Source organism: Pseudoliparis swirei, chromosome 21 (genome assembly GCF_029220125.1).
Source record: "Pseudoliparis swirei isolate HS2019 ecotype Mariana Trench chromosome 21, NWPU_hadal_v1, whole genome shotgun sequence".
Taxonomy (NCBI): Eukaryota; Metazoa; Chordata; class Actinopteri; order Perciformes; family Liparidae; genus Pseudoliparis; species Pseudoliparis swirei.
This window is the reverse complement of record NC_079408.1, coordinates 5,030,537-5,050,250: the sequence shown is the minus strand read 5'-3', so window position 1 is coordinate 5,050,250 and position 19,714 is coordinate 5,030,537. Positions and strand designations below refer to the sequence as shown.

The following is a 19,714-nucleotide window of genomic DNA, read 5'->3' as shown; positions in this document are numbered from 1 at the left end:
TGTGTGTGTGTTGTGTTCTTTGGGCTTACAGAATCACGGACATCAGAAATGGGTAATTAATTCAGATACTTGTGAAATCCACCATGTTTATTGGCAAAGTATTGGCGTTTTACAGAGATGCGACAATCCCAGGGCCCCCTGAATGTACCATTGTAAACATTGCGTAATTTTACGGCCGCATTGAGACATGAACGCTGTCCGACTGTTTGGGCTCTGACTTTATTTTTGGGGAAATTAATTTCTCAATTTACCAAAAAAACACAATCGCCAGAACCAAAAACACTTTGTGTGACGAGACCATCATAACACTTCACATGTGGATCCTTTTTCCCTCCCCAAAAATGACACGTTATTTTTGGAATAATACAAAATAAACACTTTGCTCCCTTGTGAGTTGAACAGAAATCAGGCAGGCAGACAACATCTATCACATTTCACACCGCATGCTCACATCATATCCATCCGGCTCGCGTAATAGATTCCCTTCGCCGAAAGTAGAGGCCTAAAACCGACGATTATTAATATTCTTGACTTTTTTTTTTTAAGTCAGTAAAAAGAGCCATGCATAAGGGATAAGATAATTAGGATTAAAGAAATACGACTCGGCACATTCCCTATGATACGGCGTGATCTCGGGGGCCCCGGTGCAGCTCCACGAGTCGACCCTTGACCCCCGAGAGGTGAGAGCAACAAAGTTTGACACAAGATGTAAACAAAAATCGGCGGCTCGGCAAACAAAGTGTAGAAAAATACAGATCTTGCAAATGTACGGCGCTGGAGAGGAAGCTGTGAGATCTTTTTGCAGATTGTCCTCAAGTACATTAACTCTTGGTGGACTGGAGTGACGTCATCAGGATGAACGTAGCCATGCAGAAGCATCCCGTAGTGCTCATTATGGGGAAAACATCACGGATAGGAATTGTTAATTCTCTATAAAACACAATTTAAAAAAAAATAAAAGCACCTCAAATGTCCTAGTTGACCTTCTTAAAGGTACAGTGTGCAGCGTTAAGTGGGATCTGTAAGCGTAAATGGAATATTATATGATTAAGGTGTGTTTTCTCTGTTGTGTGTGTTTTTTGACAGAGCCGGGGGCCTCCACGTTGCTACGGGAACCCCCGAGCGGACAAAACCAGAACGCTGGCTCTAGAAAGAGTCTTTCCCAGTCTCGCCATCGACCACCGAGGTTCTCCTCGTCATAAACATTTATTTAGAAGTTAAATACGCGGCTTTTTTTTTGGACTCAACTTTAGCTTGGCTTTTCTCATATGAAGAAACCTAAGCATCCTTTTCAGGCCCGTGGCCTCGGCTCAGGAAGCGCAACGGAAACAAACTTTCCCCCTCAGTTCCTAAATGTGTTTCACGTGTTTATAATAATGTATTTGGATTCTGAATCCATTCATCTAATTCCTTATTACACTATGTTTTGGTCTTCTACAACCAGGCGGATACACACTACTTTTATAAAATTATATGGCAGAATGCTTTCTTATTCTTATTTTTTTCTTTGCTGACTACAAATATTTTTGACTTTCCAACCGACTGGGATTGACCAAATAAGTAGATTACTGTCCCCAGGGTATCGCTGCTATGTGTGTATACAGCTAAAAACACTTTAAAAAACGGTCAGAGGTGTGAGCGTCCAAAACAAAACGACCCACAAAGAACCGGCACGTGTTTACAATGCAGGCACCGTGTAGACGAAAATGTACAGTCTCGTAGCATCAGAGGACCTCAGCAGCGAGAGGAGGAACCGGCGGAGGAAGAAGGCACTTCGGGGGGGCGGAGCAGAGGGGTCCGCTCGGCTCCTCTAGGCGAACATGGTCAGTGTGATCCACTGGAGGACGCAGAGAGCATGGGAATTAGTGGGAGCACAAGTTGTGTATGTGTGTGTGTGTGTGTACGGTAGCGTCTCTGTTACCTGATGGAAGTTGAGGGACATGAAACCGTCTTTATCCGTGTCCATGGTGTTGAAGGTTTCTGCAGAGGCAAGTGTGTTTTGATTTATGTTACATTTGCAATAAAACAAAAAAAGTGAGGTCGTTTGAGGTCGTGCAGAGTCGTGACTCACTGAACATGGTCTCCAGCCGGACCAGACAGGTGACGAAGTTGTCGAAGTCGACGGACATGTCGGCCTCGGTGTAGCGCAGGATGATCAGCTGGAACAGCTGGTTGGTGAGCTTGAAGCCTGCGGAGACAGAAGAGTCGTGAACGCGGAGCGGAGGAGCGGAGACACGCTTCGTCTGGTTTCTCTTTTCCTTCCTCCGCTACCTGCCGAGTCCAGAGCCATCCTCATCTCGTAGGAGCTCATGGTGCCCGATTTGTCCAGGTCGAACTGCCTGAAGATGGTCTGTTGTCACGGGAACGCGGTGTGCCAGAGGAGAGAACGAATACAAAGCGTCCCGTGTCAAATGAAGACAAATGAATCAATATCGTCTCGGTCCGACGTGACCCAACGGGGATTCGTCCTACCAGGTAGCGCTTGATCTTTTCCCAGAGGACGTGGAACTCCGTGAGGCCCAACTTTCCGCTGCCGTCCGTCTGAGCCGAGGAGTTAAGGAGCAACAACAACAACAACAAAAACAAGCAGACTATTTTAAAAAGGGTAACTCAAAGTCTGCCTCCAGGTCTTAGTTGTGTAAATTGTGACCTTTGGCCTCAAGGGACGGTTGGAAATGAATAAAAAAGCTTGAGCCCACTCCTCATCTCTGCTTGAGGCAGTAAAAAAGTGAGTTGCATTGTGGGTAATGTTGGCAACCAAGTTTTGAAGAGGAAGAAGAATGCCAGGAATACAGAAGGACGACGTCTCTGATGCAACAACAGCGATACTTTTTTGTTATTATGATTAGATATTCATATTATCATGAGTCATATTTCTGTAATTCATATCATTATATTTTATATATAATGTGTCATATTGTTATTGTTATCATCGTTCCACGGATACGTCCATGAGGCTTATCATACTGCGGCAAGCTTCTTTCGTGAAGCCGTCTGTCTTCAGGTCTTTATCTGGAAAGATGAAATAAGACATTTAACGCTCTATAGATGTCGAAGCGTCTTCAGACCAATTAAATAAAGTTATGAACAATCTTGTAATTTCAGAGGCACAAACGTTTGCTGATGATCCGGTTCAAAATGGTCTGCAGCTCGGTGAGGCTGATCTCCATGTCCTGTTGGCCCAGCAGACACATCATTGTGTGTGCGTGTGTGTGTGTGTGTGTGTGTGTGTGTGTGTCTGTGTGTGAGCATGTGTATGTATGTGTGTGTGTGTGTGTGTGGTGTGTGTGTGTGTCTGTGTGTCTGTGTGTGAGCGTGTGTATGTATGTGTGTGTGTGTGTGTGTGTGTGTCTGTGTGTGAGCGTGTGTATGTATGTGTGTGTGTGTGTGTGGTGTGTGTGTGTCTGTGTGTGAGCGTGTGTATGTATGTGTGTGTGTGTGTGTGTTTGTGCCTGTGTGTCTGTGTGAGCGTGTATGTATGTGTGTGTGTGTGTGTGTGTGTGGGTGTGTGTATGTATGTGTGCGTGTATGTGAGTGAGATTGTGTGTGTGTGTCTGTGCGTGTGTGTGCGTATGTGTGTGTTTGTGCTTGTGTGCCTGTGTGTGTGTGTATGTGTTTGTGTGTGCGTGTGTGCACGCATGTGTGTGTGTGTGTGTGTGCACGCATGTGTGTGTGTGTCTGTGTGTGCGTGTGCGTGTGCGTGTGTGTGCTCTTACCGGCCCTGCCAGCTGTCTGAAGAGGTTCTTGAAGGAGGCGTCGATCTGGCTCTCGTCCAGCTCGACCTGAAACACAAACACACACACACACACACAGACACGCACACACACACACATTGTTCAGCCCCGTTTCTGGTTTCATGTCCACGTGCCGTCGGCTCATCGACGCCTCACCTCTGTCGGGAGCTCCGCGGTGACGGCATCGTCGAGCTCCCTGACGTGGACAGAAGAAAGATTTTTAAGAAGTGACTTATCTCCCTTTTGTTTCTGTCTCTTTCTGATGTCTCTGCAGGTTCATCCGACGCGGCTCCGTGGCGCCGGGCCTCGACAGGTGATTTTCTTTTTTATCTGCACTTTACTCACTCGATGCCGGAGGGCTTCTCAGAGAACACCCGGAGGCAGAAGTCGGCCTCTTTGTGCGGCTCGAAGGTGGAGGGCACGATGATGTACTCGCCGGCCGGCAGCTTCAGCCGCGAGCTGACCTCCCTCAGGTTGATGAAGAGCTCGGAGCGGGCGCTGGAGCCGTGTGTGAGGAAGAAGTCTCTCTTCAGGTGGATGCCCGACCTGCCCATGAACTGAGAGGGGAGAGAGAGTTCGATAGGTCCGTGGCGCTCTAAAAGAGGACTCCACCCATTAAGTTCTACGTTAAAAGTATTTTTGGGGGTCAAAAAGAGGTCAAAGGTCATACCTCATTTGGAACCTGTCAAAGACGGAGAGAGAGAGAGAAAGAGAGATATTATTGCTTGAAGAATGCGATCAGAAACAACAAAAGACAGGAAAGAAAGTTAAACAGTAGATATTATTCGGCTTTACAAAATAAAATAAAAAGAATCTGTGAATCCCGAGACATCGGAAATGCCCCAAGTGGTCAATCAAGGTATTAAAGCCTCACAAGGTTCTTTAAAAAAAGAAAAGGATTACATTATGATGAGTATTAATGGTGTGGAACCGGACACAACTGGAGGTCCCTCACCTCGTAGAGGGCGAACCCGATGGTCTCCATGTCTTGGCCCTCCTGCCGTTTCCTGCGGCGGTCCTTCTGCATGAGGCCCACCAGGAAGCTGCAGTCGGAGCCTCCGGGCGTGTCCGGGTGCTGCAGCACGATCTTGAACTGAGGGTTCAGCCAGAAGGTGGCTGGGGGAAGGCGGGTTGAAAAATGGATCCACACTTATTTTGTTACCTTCATTTAATTTTCATGTATCCTACAAAAATTCCCAAAAGCAGAAGGTTTATTCAAAATGACCCTTTTGTGTGATCCTTAAACTGGATTGGTGTTTTGAGAAACTCTCTTTGCATTTGATTATAGTTTATTTGAGTGAAGAAATATTGTACATTGATTTCTCTAATATTATAACATAAATCCATCGAATTTGAAACCTTCAAAATAAAAGCGCGGGATATTTTTCTTAAATTTCTTCAAGAAAAGGTGATCATATGACTTTCAGGACGTCAGGGGCCACATACAATGACGTGATGGACCGAAATCGCCCCCGCGGGCCTTGTGTTTGACACCTGTGTCCTCTCGCTCCACACCGACGTTCATACCTGGGAAGTTCCTGCAGCCTCCGGCCGTGCTGCCCCTCCTCCACTCGCCCTGGTAGAGCGAGGAGCTCCACTTCTTCAGCTGGTTGTCCTGCAGGGCGTCGGCCGTCAGGTTGCAGAGTTCCAGGCGAGTGAACTCGCGAAGGAAGTCGCTGTACGACATCCTGCGAGGGCGGGGAAAAGAGGCGGGGCAAAGTTATGTTGTTGTTGTTGTTGCGGAGAGCATCCGTCTATCAACCAGACGTGACAAAGGGAGGTCGGAGACGTCGAGAAGACTCACCAGAATTCACCGTCCTCGCTGCGGTTCTGTAGGCGGCCTCTGACGGAGCGATCCACATTCTCCCACTCTCTGGAGCTGAGGAGCAACAGACATTAACGACAGCAGCGGTGACGTCTGTCTTTACACATTTAAATTTAAAAAACAGCATAATGTTTGCTTAACGTAGACTTACAGCGATCTCATGAGTAATGGAAGTTATGTGTGTGGTTTTGTGTCTTTACATTTTTCTTCCCATGCAACAGTCACTTCAGACATGATGTCATGACTATGGTGACATAACGTCATGACTATGGTGACATGATGTCATGACTATGGTGACATAACATCATGACTATGGTGACATGATGTCATGACTATGGTGACACGACGTCACGACTATGGTGAGAAGATATTTCTCCACCCTGTGCGACCTCTCTTCCCAATGCTGAGGTTGCCCCTCCCCCGTTGGTTTGTTTCTTTTCTCTCTGCGATCATAGATTAACACTAATTTACAAAAACGGGTACAAAAATATGTATTTTCCAACCTGTGAAGTATGAAGATATGAGGAAACAGCATTTAAATGCTGCACATTATCTGTTTGTCTCATGCGAGCTGATAATAAATAAATTGGTGTGTGTGTGTGTGTGTGTTTAATTAAAACTCGTACTTGTCGCTCCAGGCGCCGGTCCACTCCACCTCCCCCCACGGGTTCCTGATGCGAACCAGCTTGGTCATGTTCCCTCTGTACACCACCTGGAGGAGAGGTCCACACTTCCTCTTCAGCCTTTCATTCAAAATGCAACGTTGCCCCCCCTCAGTGATTTGACGCGTTCCTCCTCTTCCCGACACCTCGGTTTCTCTCATCCCTCACCTCGTCCACGCCGGTCACAGAGTAGGCGTGTCCCTTCACCAGCTTCTTGAAGGTGACGGCCTCCATGTCCGACGTGCTGGTGATCTGAGGGCGAGAGCACAGCGGAGGTCAGAGACATCTATCGAGGGAGGTCACTGGTTGTTGCTCTGACCTCGTCTCAGTAAAAAAAAAAAAGAAGAGTGTATATCTCAGCATTCCACTATTTCATGATCTCCGGTGCAGAAAACTCTGAGACGATTCTTCATGTTTTCCATGTTTCTCCCCACACTAAGCAATGTTGATAACAGGAGATGACCTTCAACAGACCAAAGGGTTCAATCCCCTCCCTGGAGGATCATGTTGAACCTTTACTGCCCTCTTTTGGTCCCAGATCAAATGTGCTTCATTGTTCTCCCGTGACAGCTGCCCTATTTAAAGTCTAAAATGCAAAAATAAAAAATTATTTTCTTTTTCTGAGAACACATTAAACAAACATTGTGTAAAACAGGACAGCCGATGATGTTAGTGTAATTTAAATGTTTGGTTTCTATGATCGCCACCACCCCCAACCTTTTAGACGTCCAAGATCTATGGCTCCTTTGACCTTTGACCTCCTCTTGTTTTCTCACTATTCATTATTTAGTTTGGAAAACACAAACTGACCATTACAAGTGACCAGAAACCACAGATGTGTCTCTTAAACATTACAAACATCCAGAGTTAATTCACAATAAGGCAGAGAAGGCCTCGTTTGAGAAGATGAAACAGTACATTTAGATAAGTTCGACTACTTTAAATGTGTTATATAAGAGGAAACGTATTCACATGTTCCAGTGCAAATAAACATATTCTGTATATTGGGTATCTGGAGTGTCCATCAACCCACATACTCTTTCATAAGACAGCCCAGTCAGGAGGCGGTCTTAAAGAGACAGGTGCCAAAACGGAGCAAAACCTGTACAGACAAACGATCTGAGATGAATGTAGTGTTTTTATTTCATATTAAAGCATTTAAGGGTGTTCTAAAATACAATTATGAACCTAAAATGAGCATGATATGTCCCCTTTAATGATCGATTGACCAGTTGATAATGTCATGTATTGCATTAGGGTTAATATTTGTACGTGTGAGATGTTTAAAAGCGAGTGGGAGGAAATTCATCACCCTGATGAGACTTAAAAAGGCTGACCTAGCCTCGAGACGACGGCTGGTTTTCATTAGTATTCCTTCCCATTACTTCAGCACTAAACTCTTTTAACCTGAAAATCCCACAGAAGTTAAAAGCACATTTTGGCTCCCCCGAAAGTAAGATGATATATAACGCTAGCACAAGTATCTTAGCTTAGCACAAAGACTGGAAACGGGGGGAAACAGCTAGCCAGAGGAAGCGTGGATGTTGCATCACTGACGTCGATGGAGCAGCCCAGCAGGGAGCCTCTCTCGATGGCCCTGCTGATGATGCTGTAGAGGTCGGCGGGGGCTTTCTTCAGCTCGAACATCTCCGTCACGCCGCCGGTGAAGTCCTCGAAGCCCTCGGACGTGCTGCCGCCCGACAGAGCCTCGTAACAGCCGCTCAGCCTGGGACACGACAAGAGATGAACGAGGAGAATGTATCCTTCAAAAGAGTGTTTAAAGGTCATTCGTAGATACAGGAGCAGGCCTTGAATAGAACCAAAAGGACCTGGATGAAAAGTGTATACTCAGATGACACTCCACTCTTTATACACTACCAGTCAAAAGTTTGGAGTCACTTAGAAATGTCCTTATTTTTCAAAGAAAAACACAGTTTTTTAAAATGAAGATACCATTAAATGAATCATAAATACACTCTTTAAATAGTTAATGTGGTAAATGACTATTCTCTGGTGTTTAAAGAAGTCTCTACAGAGGTGTGTAGAGGCCCGTCTCCAGTGTTCTAGTGGTACATTGTGTTCTCGCCTTAGAAGACTAACAGAGGGGTATAAAACCATTTGAAAAAAACTTTTTATGTGAGCGCAGCTGAAAACAGTTATGCCGGTGAGAGAAGCTATAAAACTGGCGCCAAGTTTGAAGAACATTAATATTTCAAATAAAAATCATTACTTCTAACCTTGTCAATGTCTTGACAATATTTTATATTAATTTTGCAATTTATTTGATAAATAAAAGTTTGAGTTTTCATGGGAAACACCAAATTGTCCGGGTGACCCCAAACTTTTGAACCGTAGTGTGGATGAACTCGTAGCTACACGTGAGCTAATGTAACTGCATGAAGCCTTTCCTGAAACAATGCTCCGCTTCTCTTTTACAGCGAACCAGATGACAGCTGCCGCCTCAAGTTTCTAAAATAGTGTCCGTGAGGACTTCACGAGTTTCTCTGTTCCTAACAGACTCTCCTCTGAGTCCAGAACATCTCCGGTCCGGTCAGAGGAAGTACAGTCTTCAACAAGCGTGACCTTGTGATCATCATGAATAAAACATGAGCAACAGACTTTTAATTCTTTATATTATTTAGGAATTGGACACAAATAGTTTTTCAAGTTGGCTAAAGTGGCATTTTCAAGTAAACAAACATGTAAACACAACGGGCAATATCGAGGTCACCTCCCCATATGGTCCAATAAGTGGTCACGTCCACAATCAATAATGTAGAAACAGTGGTACCATAGGTTGATAATGTAATAATAATGGCGGTCATGTCCAATTAACCTACGATAAATCACTTAATTAATTATCAAGACTAGTTAGCAGTCATATGAAATCCCAAATTATCAATTTAGGGCCCACAAATAAAGCCGAATGTGTGTACCAGCCCAATGTAGGTTGGTACCGAACTTGTACTAGTTCAAATAAAGATTATTATAAATGTGCACGACCTGAAAGGTCAAAGGTTATGTCGACATCATCATTAACACGCCGTGCACCGGCTCTCACTTGGCGTAGGCCTTTTCCAGCAGCGCGCTCCAGAACTCGGTGCCCTCGGCCGAGTGGACGAACAGCAGCTTCCCGTCCTTCACCGGCAGCCGGTCGTCGATCACCACCTCCACCCACTCGCCGAACTGCCAGAACTGCAAGAGAAAAACACCAATATTATATCTGCATAAATAGATATATATATATTCACTCAGCTCTAATTCCCATTGGTTTGAAATACATCGAGGATAAGAGAAGGACAACGAGTCAGACGTCAGGCTCTTGAAATTAGATAAATGCTCAGTGCCGGGGGGACTTCCAGAGAACTTGTGCCCAGAATAACAAACGAGAAAAGTCCAGACTTCTTTCTAAATGTCTTTTAAATCTCTCCGACAAGATGAAGACTCGGGGGCCCAAACACAGAGGTCCAGGACAGCGAGGTGAGGAGAATAAAAGATGTTTTCTCAGTGAAGCCTTAACATGAAGCTGTGTGCCTGTCGGCCAGCAGGGGGCGCTAGAGAGCAACACAACATATGGTTTATAGACAGTGCTTCATTAATACAATACACCTAACAATGAAAAACAATCCTTAAAATCTGATACAAACATCAACACCACATCTCATCCTGTAATACAGTACAATATCCAGAGAAACAAGTGGGAGAGTTGAGCTTCAGCTCATTTTTTTGCATATCAAAATACATATTTTGCCCGTGGCGTTGTTGGCGTCGGCCATTTAAGGAGCGTTTTCCATCATTTTGACAGAACCTGGAGGCCGTAATTCAGTGTTGGGAGAGAAATGAGTCTCTGTCAAAGTAACTGGGTTTTATCGATCGCAGCGCGAGGGGGAGGGAAGATTCAGGGCTGTCGGAAGAGAAAAACGAATAAAAAGTCGCAGCTGCAGCGTGTGTGTGCGTGTGTGTGTGCGCGCATGAGTGTGTGTGTGTGTGTGTGTGTGTGTGTGTGTGTACAGCAGGACGATAGATGGATGGATGGAGGAATTTTGCATGCTCTGCAGAGCTGAATCCACCTCTGGGAGGAGCTATGTCACAAAACAGCAGATTGACGACAACACACACGCACACACACACGCGCACACACACGCACACACGCACCCGCTTGCCTCTGGCACACTCAACTTCCTCATCTGACTGACACGGCTGAGCGTTTATCTGACAGCGATGTGGCAGCGACACCCGGCCTCACCGAGGGAGCATCCCTCATGACTCGCCGTTAAAGGGGACACGTCGCGCTCGTTTTAAGGCTCATACTGACTACTCAGATGGATTTGGGGTTCGTAGTTGGTCTTGAATATAATTGCATGATTCAATACTCAAAAGGCACATTATTTTCGTTCCGATTATACTTGCATCCTGTATATTCTGAAACGAGTCAAAGTCTGATCAAAGGAAGAAAAAACATACCTGTGTTGTTTTATTTCACAGTGTGTGTGTGGGGTGTGTGTGTCTGTGTGTATGTGTGTTAGCACTCCAGATACTCAAATGTATATATTCATAAGCACCGGCAGAAATCCTTCAAGACAATTCAACAAACAAGCTTCCGGTGTGAACGGTGCTATAATAAGAACACGATAGAGGATTCCGCCCCAGTTGAGTTTCATTTGTTTCCGACTGACACGGCTCAGATTGACTATTTTATAATTTATTCTCGCTCCCTTTGTTGGCCTCCCTCGCTCACACAGACTCCTTCCGTCTCTGTTCTACTTTCAATTAAGATTCTCCCTGCACTGCACTCATAATTACATTTTTGGGGGGGATGACTCATCCGGCGTCGGGGTCTTTTTTTTGCCGCAGGCTTAGAGGATCAGAACTGTTACAAACGAGAGAATCCCACACACACAAGGGGCTGGAAACAGACACAATGAGAAAGTAACGGGAACACGCAAGTATGAAAACACAAGAAACAACAACAACAACACACAGGCGTGATGGAAAAAGAGGGCGATGTAAGTAGGACAACTCTCACTCAGAAGAACACGGACGTCTACAGACGTCTTTATTTCCACAAAAACAATGAAATGTCAAAATCATGAAGAATTTGCTTATTATTATTTATTTATTTATTATTTTCCTGCAGCCGTTTTCTAAGCAGCATATTTTGGCGAGGAGGTTAATTATTTAAAAAAATATACTGAAGTTAAATATATATAAATAAATAAATAATATATATATATTAGGAGCTAGCCGTCACTTGGCACTGCAGCGGCTACAGTTGCGCCTGTGCTGTGTCATTTGTGTGTGTGTGTGTGTGTGTCTGGAGTATTTTGTGTACAAAGCAAAGTTCAGCTGATAAGGCCCGGCAGGAGAAACAAAACACATATTTTACATTTAAGACACAAAGATACCCGTCAGATCAGCGGTTGGCTGTCAACGGGTTTTTGTCCTTCTCTGCGTGATGAAGACGAGGGCGTGGGCTTAAATCCTCCCAGGTGAAGCTTACAGATTTACAGACGAACCGGGCGTGGTCGTGAAAGGTCGATTACCCCGGGTGAGTCAGTGAGGTGTCGCGAAGCGAAAAGAGGGGATGACGAAAGAAAGATTGTTGTTTTGAGTCCTTAGAATAAGAGAAACTCTTCACTCACTCTCTGGTTCAACAGATTAAAAAAACACGCGGCGGGAAAACTTCCCATCAGGACGACAACTGCAGATTTTTTTTCCATCAGAAAATATTCTTTAAATATTGTTGGGGATTAATCCGGTCAACGTACGGGGGAAATTATAATTTGTCGTCACAAAAAATTCAGTTAAGAATTAAAATAGATGAAGAAAAGAAGGAAATCCTCACTTTTCTTACAAATACTTCAAAACAATATTTTCACTAAACTTATATCACCTTCACGGGAGATCAACACAGAAAACTCTCAGCTGCGACACACAAACAACAACAACAACAACAACGTTTGAACAGAGGGAAATGACACAAACAGGAAATGACACAACAGGAAATTACACAACAGGAAGTGACACAACAGCGGCCTCCGGGCAAAGACATGCAAGAGCCGCCACCATCTTTCCCTCTATTTTGTTGTTTTGTGTCTCTGTGCGGTCATTTGTTGTCGCGTTGTAGTCGTCTCATGTCAGTTTGTGGTTGTTTTGCCCTTTTTGTAGTTTTTAGAGCCTCTTTGTGGTTGTTTTGTCTCTATATTGTCTTTTTACTTCTCTTTGTGCTCATTATGTGTCGCTTTGAGTTTGTTTTGTGTCTCATTGTGATCTTTTTATTTCTCTTTCAGGTTGTTTGCGTCTCCTTGTGGTTAATTTGCCCCTTTTTGTTGTTATTTGGGGTCTCCCTGCAGTTGCTTTGCATCCCCTTGTGGTCATTTGAGGGTTTTTAACATCCCTTTTTGGAGGTAGGCCCATTCAATAATCTATCCATGGTGAAAACACTAAGAGGACGGTGCATTCGTCTTCGCAGTGACACGGCGGCCCAGTGCAGACGTGACATCGCCGAGAACAGCTCGTGGTGCACGTGACACCGCGCTCTGCGCAGGAAGTGAAGCGGCCGTCACCTGGAAGTGGAAGATGCCGGCGTAGCCCTGCTGGTAGCCCTGACCGTGAGGAACCACACGGCGCAGGAGGTTGTCGTTCAAGGTCAGCGAGGCGATGGCTGCCAGCAGCCAGCAGTCCCCTGAGGACACACACACACAGGTTTATTACCTGAATGCAAAAACCTACCATCATATATTTGAATGTCAAAGCAGGATGTTAACGTGAAACAGGCGAATGGATGAGAATCCCAACTTCTTTCTCACTCATTCATGCTGCTGAAAGAAGATCATAAAACTGGACACCCCTCCCCCCCCCCTCCCCCTCCCCCACACAGCCGAGTCGTAAAGACAAGAGTCCTGGACTATGTTTAAACAAGCTTTGCCTTCTGGGAAAATGCGAGAGGCCCCTGTGGACTTAACAGAGGGCCTGAAAACGACCACGGCGTGTGTTTTGACCCATTGTGATCGGTCTATTCTCATATCTCGCATGTTAACGTTAAGGTTTCAGTCATAATAAACACAACAGAGATCCACAATAGCAGCCGGCGAGTCGTCTAACTGATAACCGTCGTGTAGCACACAGAGTTCTCCTTTCCCGGTGCATTTTGGGCTGTAAAAACAAAAAGCGAAGCATCATGTTTTCTGGCTCAACATATTTTGGGGATTGTTGTTTCGCAACTCAGCTGCTCCTGTGGGTGGGAGGAGGAGGAGGGGGGGGGGGTAAAGTATTGCATTCTGAGATGAAGGGCAGGCCGGTGGCCTTGTTTACAGATGCGAGGCGCAGGAACGAAGTATGAATTATAGATGGGGCTCTGTGTCAGACAGGAAGCAATTAACTGTAACTGGTTATGCTGAATGGACTGTCAGCCGTCCATCTCCATCTCCACCTCCATCTCCATCTCCATCTCCACCTCCACCTCCACCTCCATCGGTCACTCCTTCAGCTGCGTTGGCTAATTGTTTTCAATCTGCCGTGTTTTCCCAACGGGCTCAGTCTTCTTTACACGGGGATGCTCGGCATGTACGCAATGGGAGCCGATTCATGGTTATGAATAGTAGGTCAAACATATTGAAATGATTATGACGTAACATATTTAAAAAGGAGGATTACATAATTCTCGCGCATTAAGTTTCGTTAAAGAGCGATATTCTCCGAGTCAATCTTCAGATTAAATACAAGAAGGTTCCTCTAACAGCTGAATCTCTTACCCAGAGACCCCTGACAGATGTCTGTGCGACTCGCTCCGTCCACGATGAACTCTGGGCGCTTGCAGAACTCCTGCAGGGAGAAAAACACAAACAACAACACATTATTATTGCATGTTAACCCACTTCTTCAAGCACTTCCTGTCTCTTCTCATGACCACAGCGCCTTAGCCATGGAGAGTACATGGCGCATGGCGTCTCACTTTTAGTTTATTGCTGCTTTAGGAACGCCCACGATGCAGTACACACACACACACACAGTAGCTGGGTTAGCTTCTCCCTCTTGTTTCTAGTGTCTGTGCAAAGCTAACATCTCAATGCTAACACTAACATCTCAATGCTAACGCTAACATCTCAATGCTAACGCTGCTCCGAACAAAGGAAGTATAAAGCTGAATATATTAGTCGATTGACAGATAATTTTGATAATACATCATCTGTTTAGCTAGTTATGGATTCACTGTTTTACATTACAAAATGTGATATTATTATATTATATTATTTGCTAGTTTTCTTATCAATATTAATCATATTCCCCAAATGTGAAACTGCTCGCCTTTCTTTATTTTATTAATTCTTTATAATTGCACAGCTAAAACGAACACCAGACTATTTGAGGACCAGCAGAGGTCACACACACACAAATAAACGTGTGTGTTTCTTTGAGGTGTTTCTCCTCCACGTCTCGTTTCCCAGTATTTCCTGCTTCTCTAACCATCTTCGACTCGGCGGGAGAAACCCCACATGAAGCTAAAAAAAGAAACACACACTCACTCGCACATACACACACTGCTGCACACACACCACCGTGCACATGGTTGAATTCACAGAAACAGTTTCACCATCACATACACAGATTAAAATTCTCGCTTTCGGGCTCACAGAGCACAGATTTCTTTCTTTTGGGGGGGAAGGGGGTTGAATGAGTAACACCACGAACCCTCTTAGTGTTATGCAGCGTGAATATTACAGATCCCCGCGGTGCGAGCGAGAGAGATGAATTATACAACGTCGAGACATTTTTCGGAGAAAACTAGCCCCCGGGAAGCGTCTGAAGGAGCTAACAGGCCGCAGTCACGCTGACGATCACGGCCCAGCGAGCTTCTCGGATCCCCGTTCGTCTCGCTGCCCTTTTGACAGCGGCGGCCCGTGAGAATCAAACAGCGATAAGAGAGAGAGAGAGAAAGACTGAGACCGGCTCGTGAGGAAGGACGGGAGGTCTGAGGGAGATACGATAGAAGAAGAAGAAGAAGAAGAAGAAGAAGAAGAAGAAGAAAGGGAGAAAGGAGGGATGAAGGAGGAGGGACAAGAAGGGAGGGAAGAAGAAGAAGAGAGGAGGAGGAACAAGAAGGAGAAGGGAGGGAAGAAGAAGAAGAGAGGGAGAAAGAAGGAGGGAGGAAAGAGGAGGAGGAACAAGAAGGGAGGGAAGAAGAAGAGGGAGAAAGAAGGAGGGAGGAGGAGGAGGAACAAGAAGGGAGGGAAGAAGAAGAGAGGGAGAAAGAAGGAGGGAGGAAAGAGGAGGAGGAACAAGAAGGGAGGGAAGAAGAAGAAGAAGAAGAAGAAGAGGGAGAAAGAAGGAGGGAGGAGGAGGAGGAACAAGAAGGGAGGGAAGAAGAAGAAGAAGAAGATCGAGAGAGAAAGAAAGAAACCTCTCTGAGACACTTGCAAAACTCCTGATTGGTGGAGCGGCCACATTGTACAATGTAATCGTATTGAGAGAAAATGTTGTTGCCAAAGCAACAGCTGGAATTAAGTTAAGTGAGGAAAGGTAATAAAAAAAAGAGAATGGATACGCAGTCATTATCTGCTCACTCCTGGAGTCATCAGTCAATGTCTGATGGATTTAGGATCTTTAAAAGCACAAAGACAGCCTGTGTCCGTATTTCGGACACAGGCTGTCTTTGTGCTTTTATTTCTCAAAAAAACTCGTCGAGTTGAAAGGACGTCGTCTGACATGAAAGCGAAAGGAAAAAGAAAAGGAAACGATGAATCCTGTACATTCCATGGCCTTCTTTGCATTAAAAAGGGATGCCGCTTCCCAACAGCGCTCGAACGCACCGACGAGCAAGGCGTCTAATGAAGCAGAGGTCAGAGGTATACGTGTTACCGCGCAAAGAAAATGAAACTTTTTAGTTTTAACTGCTCCAATAACGTTGATTGTTTGTGTGATAAAAAAGTCTGAATTAATAACAATATCACACACAAAAATAAAGCACATTTTCAATGAAATTACTGACACCCCCTTTCCATTTCTCACCGGGGGCCTCATCCAGCGGACTCCGGCGGTCTTGGCGGTCCCCCGGCCGAGCTCTTTGAATCCCAGAGACGACGCGGAGCAAGGGAACAAGTGGTCCTCGAACAGCCGCCGGCCCTGGACGCTCTCGGCCTTCAGGCTCTCGAAGTCCTGACCCTGGAACTTCACCGCCTTGTGATTCTGTCCCAGGCCTTCGTCGCGGTCCCACTGGCTCCTCAGCTTGGCGGCCATGCCCGTCGCATAAAGGTGCTCCTGCATCCTGAGGTCACGCTGCGTTGGATGTGTGTGTGTGTGTGTGTGTGTGGCGCTACAATAAGATGTCAGGATGTGTCCGCTTGGCTTAAAGGTGCTGCAGCAGAGCGGATGTCAATCTGATATAAATTGGTAATGGCTTCAAGGCTCAATCAGATGAAACACCAAGGGCCATTAAGAGGTTATGAAATATCGACTGCTCGTGGTTCTGCTGTAGCCGGATGCTCCGATTGCAATAACAATAACAAGTGTCGGGGGGGGGGGGGCTTCAAAATGCAGACGCTTCACGGGCTGCGGAGAGAAACGTCCTCCTCGCAGCGGGGCGGAGGGGCAGATCGTGTCCCAGTTTGTTGCTATCGGATTGCAGTCCTTCCTTCTTCTCCCACCAGCAGGTACAACCTAAAAAAAGGGAAGTCGAAAGATGAGATCCTGGTGGGTAGAATATAGCGAGAGGAGAAAAGCCCACGTAGCTCGATGTACCTGTGCATGAAACACGAGACAAGCACTGTACACACATGCAAAGGTTTAAAAAGAGGCACATGTGCCCTGCCCATTTCTTTTCAGTCAACCGTATAAACACACACACACACACCTACACACACACACACACACACCTAAACACACATAGCAAAGGGATTAGTCACAAAGGGCAGATCCAGGCTACTTTGACTGTGTGGCTGCTGTGTATGTTTTTACTGTGTGGCTTCTGGAGTGTCATCTATGGAGTGTTCTTTTTTTCTTCTTCTTTATCTTTTTTTTTTACTACCTCATCTCTCTCTCTCTCCAAAGTGAACGCACTCTTTTCCCGTTTGGAGGCTCGGCCGTCGGTCAAAACAGAGGCCGGAAAAAAGACTTTTGGCTCCTATTGGCTCGGAGGAGCTCTGTTTCCACGCCTCCGTGTGAACCGCACCCTGTGAAAACATGCAGAACAATGTTCCTGCTCCGAGAGCTCCGGATCAGAACATGTGGCCACGACGTCCCGTTCACGGGCTGTGAATAATCCTTTTATTGTCCGAAATTAACGCTTATTATCAACGCTTTCACGTCAATTTCCGCTACTGCTGCTATAAAAGGTGCTACAACTACTTATATACCAGACTAGCAAGTATTATACTGTTATATACACGGTATGTACTGAGTTATTGTACTGCTGTTTTGGGTTGTTATCCTCGCTTTAATTGCTCAATTGACAGGTCTGTGTGGCACTGTGTGTGTGGCACTTATTTTCCTTTTTTAAGCTACTTTAATACCAGTTATTAAAGCACATATAAGGTGTGCCACTGTAGCTCAACAAATCACAGCACACACTAACAACACACAACCATGTGTGTGTGTGTGTGTGTGTCTCTGCTGCGTGTTATCGGGGCGCACTCTGCCAGACATGAGTTCAATCTGGCTGTCATGAATATTTCATTTCCCCTCACATGTGTAATACACTTAAATACTCACCCCCTGCCCCCTTTCCACACACACACACACACCCTCCACCTCAGTGCAGGTAGTGACATCGATGAGAGATGGCAAGCATCAGACTGCATGTCCAGACGCACAAGGAGAAGCCGCCACACTCGTTCACCAGCAGCTGCACTCGTCCAACAACTCGAAGAAATCACAACAAAGAAGAAGAAGAAGAAGAAGAAGAAAAACTCTGATGTGGCTAATTCCACTTTATGATGAAATAAAATGCTCGGACCCATCAAAACATATGTACACATGCGTGTGTATTGAGATGACTGGTGGAATGATTTGCATGCGATGACTTGCATGTTATGACATACGGCTGTTAGGGGGGGGGGGTCACAGGAGTTTACCAGCAGTCCCACAGACGGCTGCTTTTCTGCTGATGTGAGTCTGAGTGTGGTGGGCCAGCGGCGCTTAAATACACACTGCTTGTAACTATGTCATGCCCGTTGGTGGGTGAGCCATATTCCAAAAGAGTATGCAAAATTAAATATTCAAAAAGGGTTTGCTTTAAAAATGGAATACAATAGAAACTAGACTCACTGTGTCTGTTAAAGAAGGATTAATGCTGACTCTTGGGATCATTATCAAAGTACAGGATGTATAGAATTGTCACGGCGCTATTAGAGTGGACCCAAAAGCACTACTCAGACAGGAGTCACAAAGAATACTGTCTTTGGTTGGAAACAGGCTGGGTCAAAACTGGGAGATCAGTCGAAGAAGCAAACAAGTCCAAAAAGGGGCAGGGCAGAGAATCAGAGGTCAGAACAGGCAGGTCAGGAATATACTAAAATAACACTGGAAAACTTGCCATGAAAACACAAGACAATCTAGCAGAGGACAAGTGGAAGTGAGGGAGCTAAATAGTGAGGGACTAATGAGGGGATGGGCTGCAGGTGAGAAGGGCGTGAGGACCAGGTGAAGGGAATGAGGGACTAACGAGGGAGTGATCAGAGGCAGGTGAGGGGAGTTGGACTGACGAGATGGTGTGACAGGATGAAAACAACTATTACAAAAAGGAAGGCGTGGAGCTAAACTGTTACAAGAATTGGCTTGGAAAACAAGCTGTTTCTGTAGATAGCACTTACTCCACCATCGTTGTATTGAGTGGTTGTATTAAAGCATATCCCCCCCCCCTATATGCGCATGGCTCACACAGATAAGCATGCAGTGTGCTGGTGGGTGTGGTCCCTGAGAGGAGATCCGGTTGTCCAGCTGTCAGACTGCAACTTTTCTAAAGTTAACTCACACAAACAGCTGGCTCGACCCGCTTTGGTTTCGCCCCCCCCCCCTCATCGGAGATAGTTATATATCCGTGTTGCATTCAGGGAGAGCAGATCTCACGATTGTGTAAGTTGCAAAAGCGACTGCGAGGAGGTTTCTTTTCACAAACTTCAGAGTTATTTGTCGTGTTGAAAAAAGAAAAAAGTTCGTGCTAAGGAAGTCAGAATCGTTTCCAGTAATGCGTCTGGCTGCAGCGCGACGCAAACCGCAACCGAACCCAGAGTCAATGAAGGGATTGTATATTTACCGTGCCAGATGTTTCCTTTAGAAAGCAGTTATTTAGACATGCAACATCCAGTTTAGCTCTCCTTCCATGTTCAGTGGAGGTTCAACTCCTCCCCTGCTCTCCACCAGCACGTATCGCTGAGAAACAAACGCCCTGCTGCCTCTGAACTGGATCTAATGTTCTCCCCACTGCGTCTGCGCAATGTCCGCTAGTCATAAAGCCCACTGCGCTGGGAGGGGAGGGCTTGAAACACGGTGTGCTCTCC

General features: G+C 45.7%; 1 protein-coding gene across 2 annotated transcripts; it reads right to left on the bottom strand.

Annotated features, from left to right (window-relative positions):
• Positions 1–60: 60 nt before the first annotated feature.
• On the bottom strand, positions 61–19,714 carry capn1 (calpain 1). 2 transcript variants are annotated; one of them, XM_056443250.1, is made up of 22 exons: positions 19,471–19,714; positions 16,230–16,877; positions 13,976–14,045; positions 12,788–12,906; positions 9,283–9,416; positions 7,779–7,947; positions 6,390–6,473; positions 6,186–6,271; positions 5,539–5,613; positions 5,262–5,422; positions 4,690–4,850; positions 4,405–4,416; positions 4,080–4,291; positions 3,891–3,930; positions 3,717–3,782; positions 3,116–3,173; positions 2,948–3,012; positions 2,473–2,541; positions 2,272–2,350; positions 2,072–2,188; positions 1,922–1,980; positions 61–1,837 (listed from the first exon to the last, which is right to left on the bottom strand). In XM_056443250.1, the coding sequence occupies exons 2-22, from the start codon at positions 16,482–16,484 to the stop codon at positions 1,811–1,813; spliced, it is 2,118 nt and encodes a 705-aa protein (XP_056299225.1). In that variant the 5' UTR covers positions 16,485–16,877; positions 19,471–19,714; the 3' UTR covers positions 61–1,810. The 2 variants fall into 2 exon arrangements, with proteins under 2 accessions (XP_056299225.1, XP_056299224.1); XM_056443249.1 differs by lacking the exon at positions 19,471–19,714 and adding an exon at positions 17,245–17,333.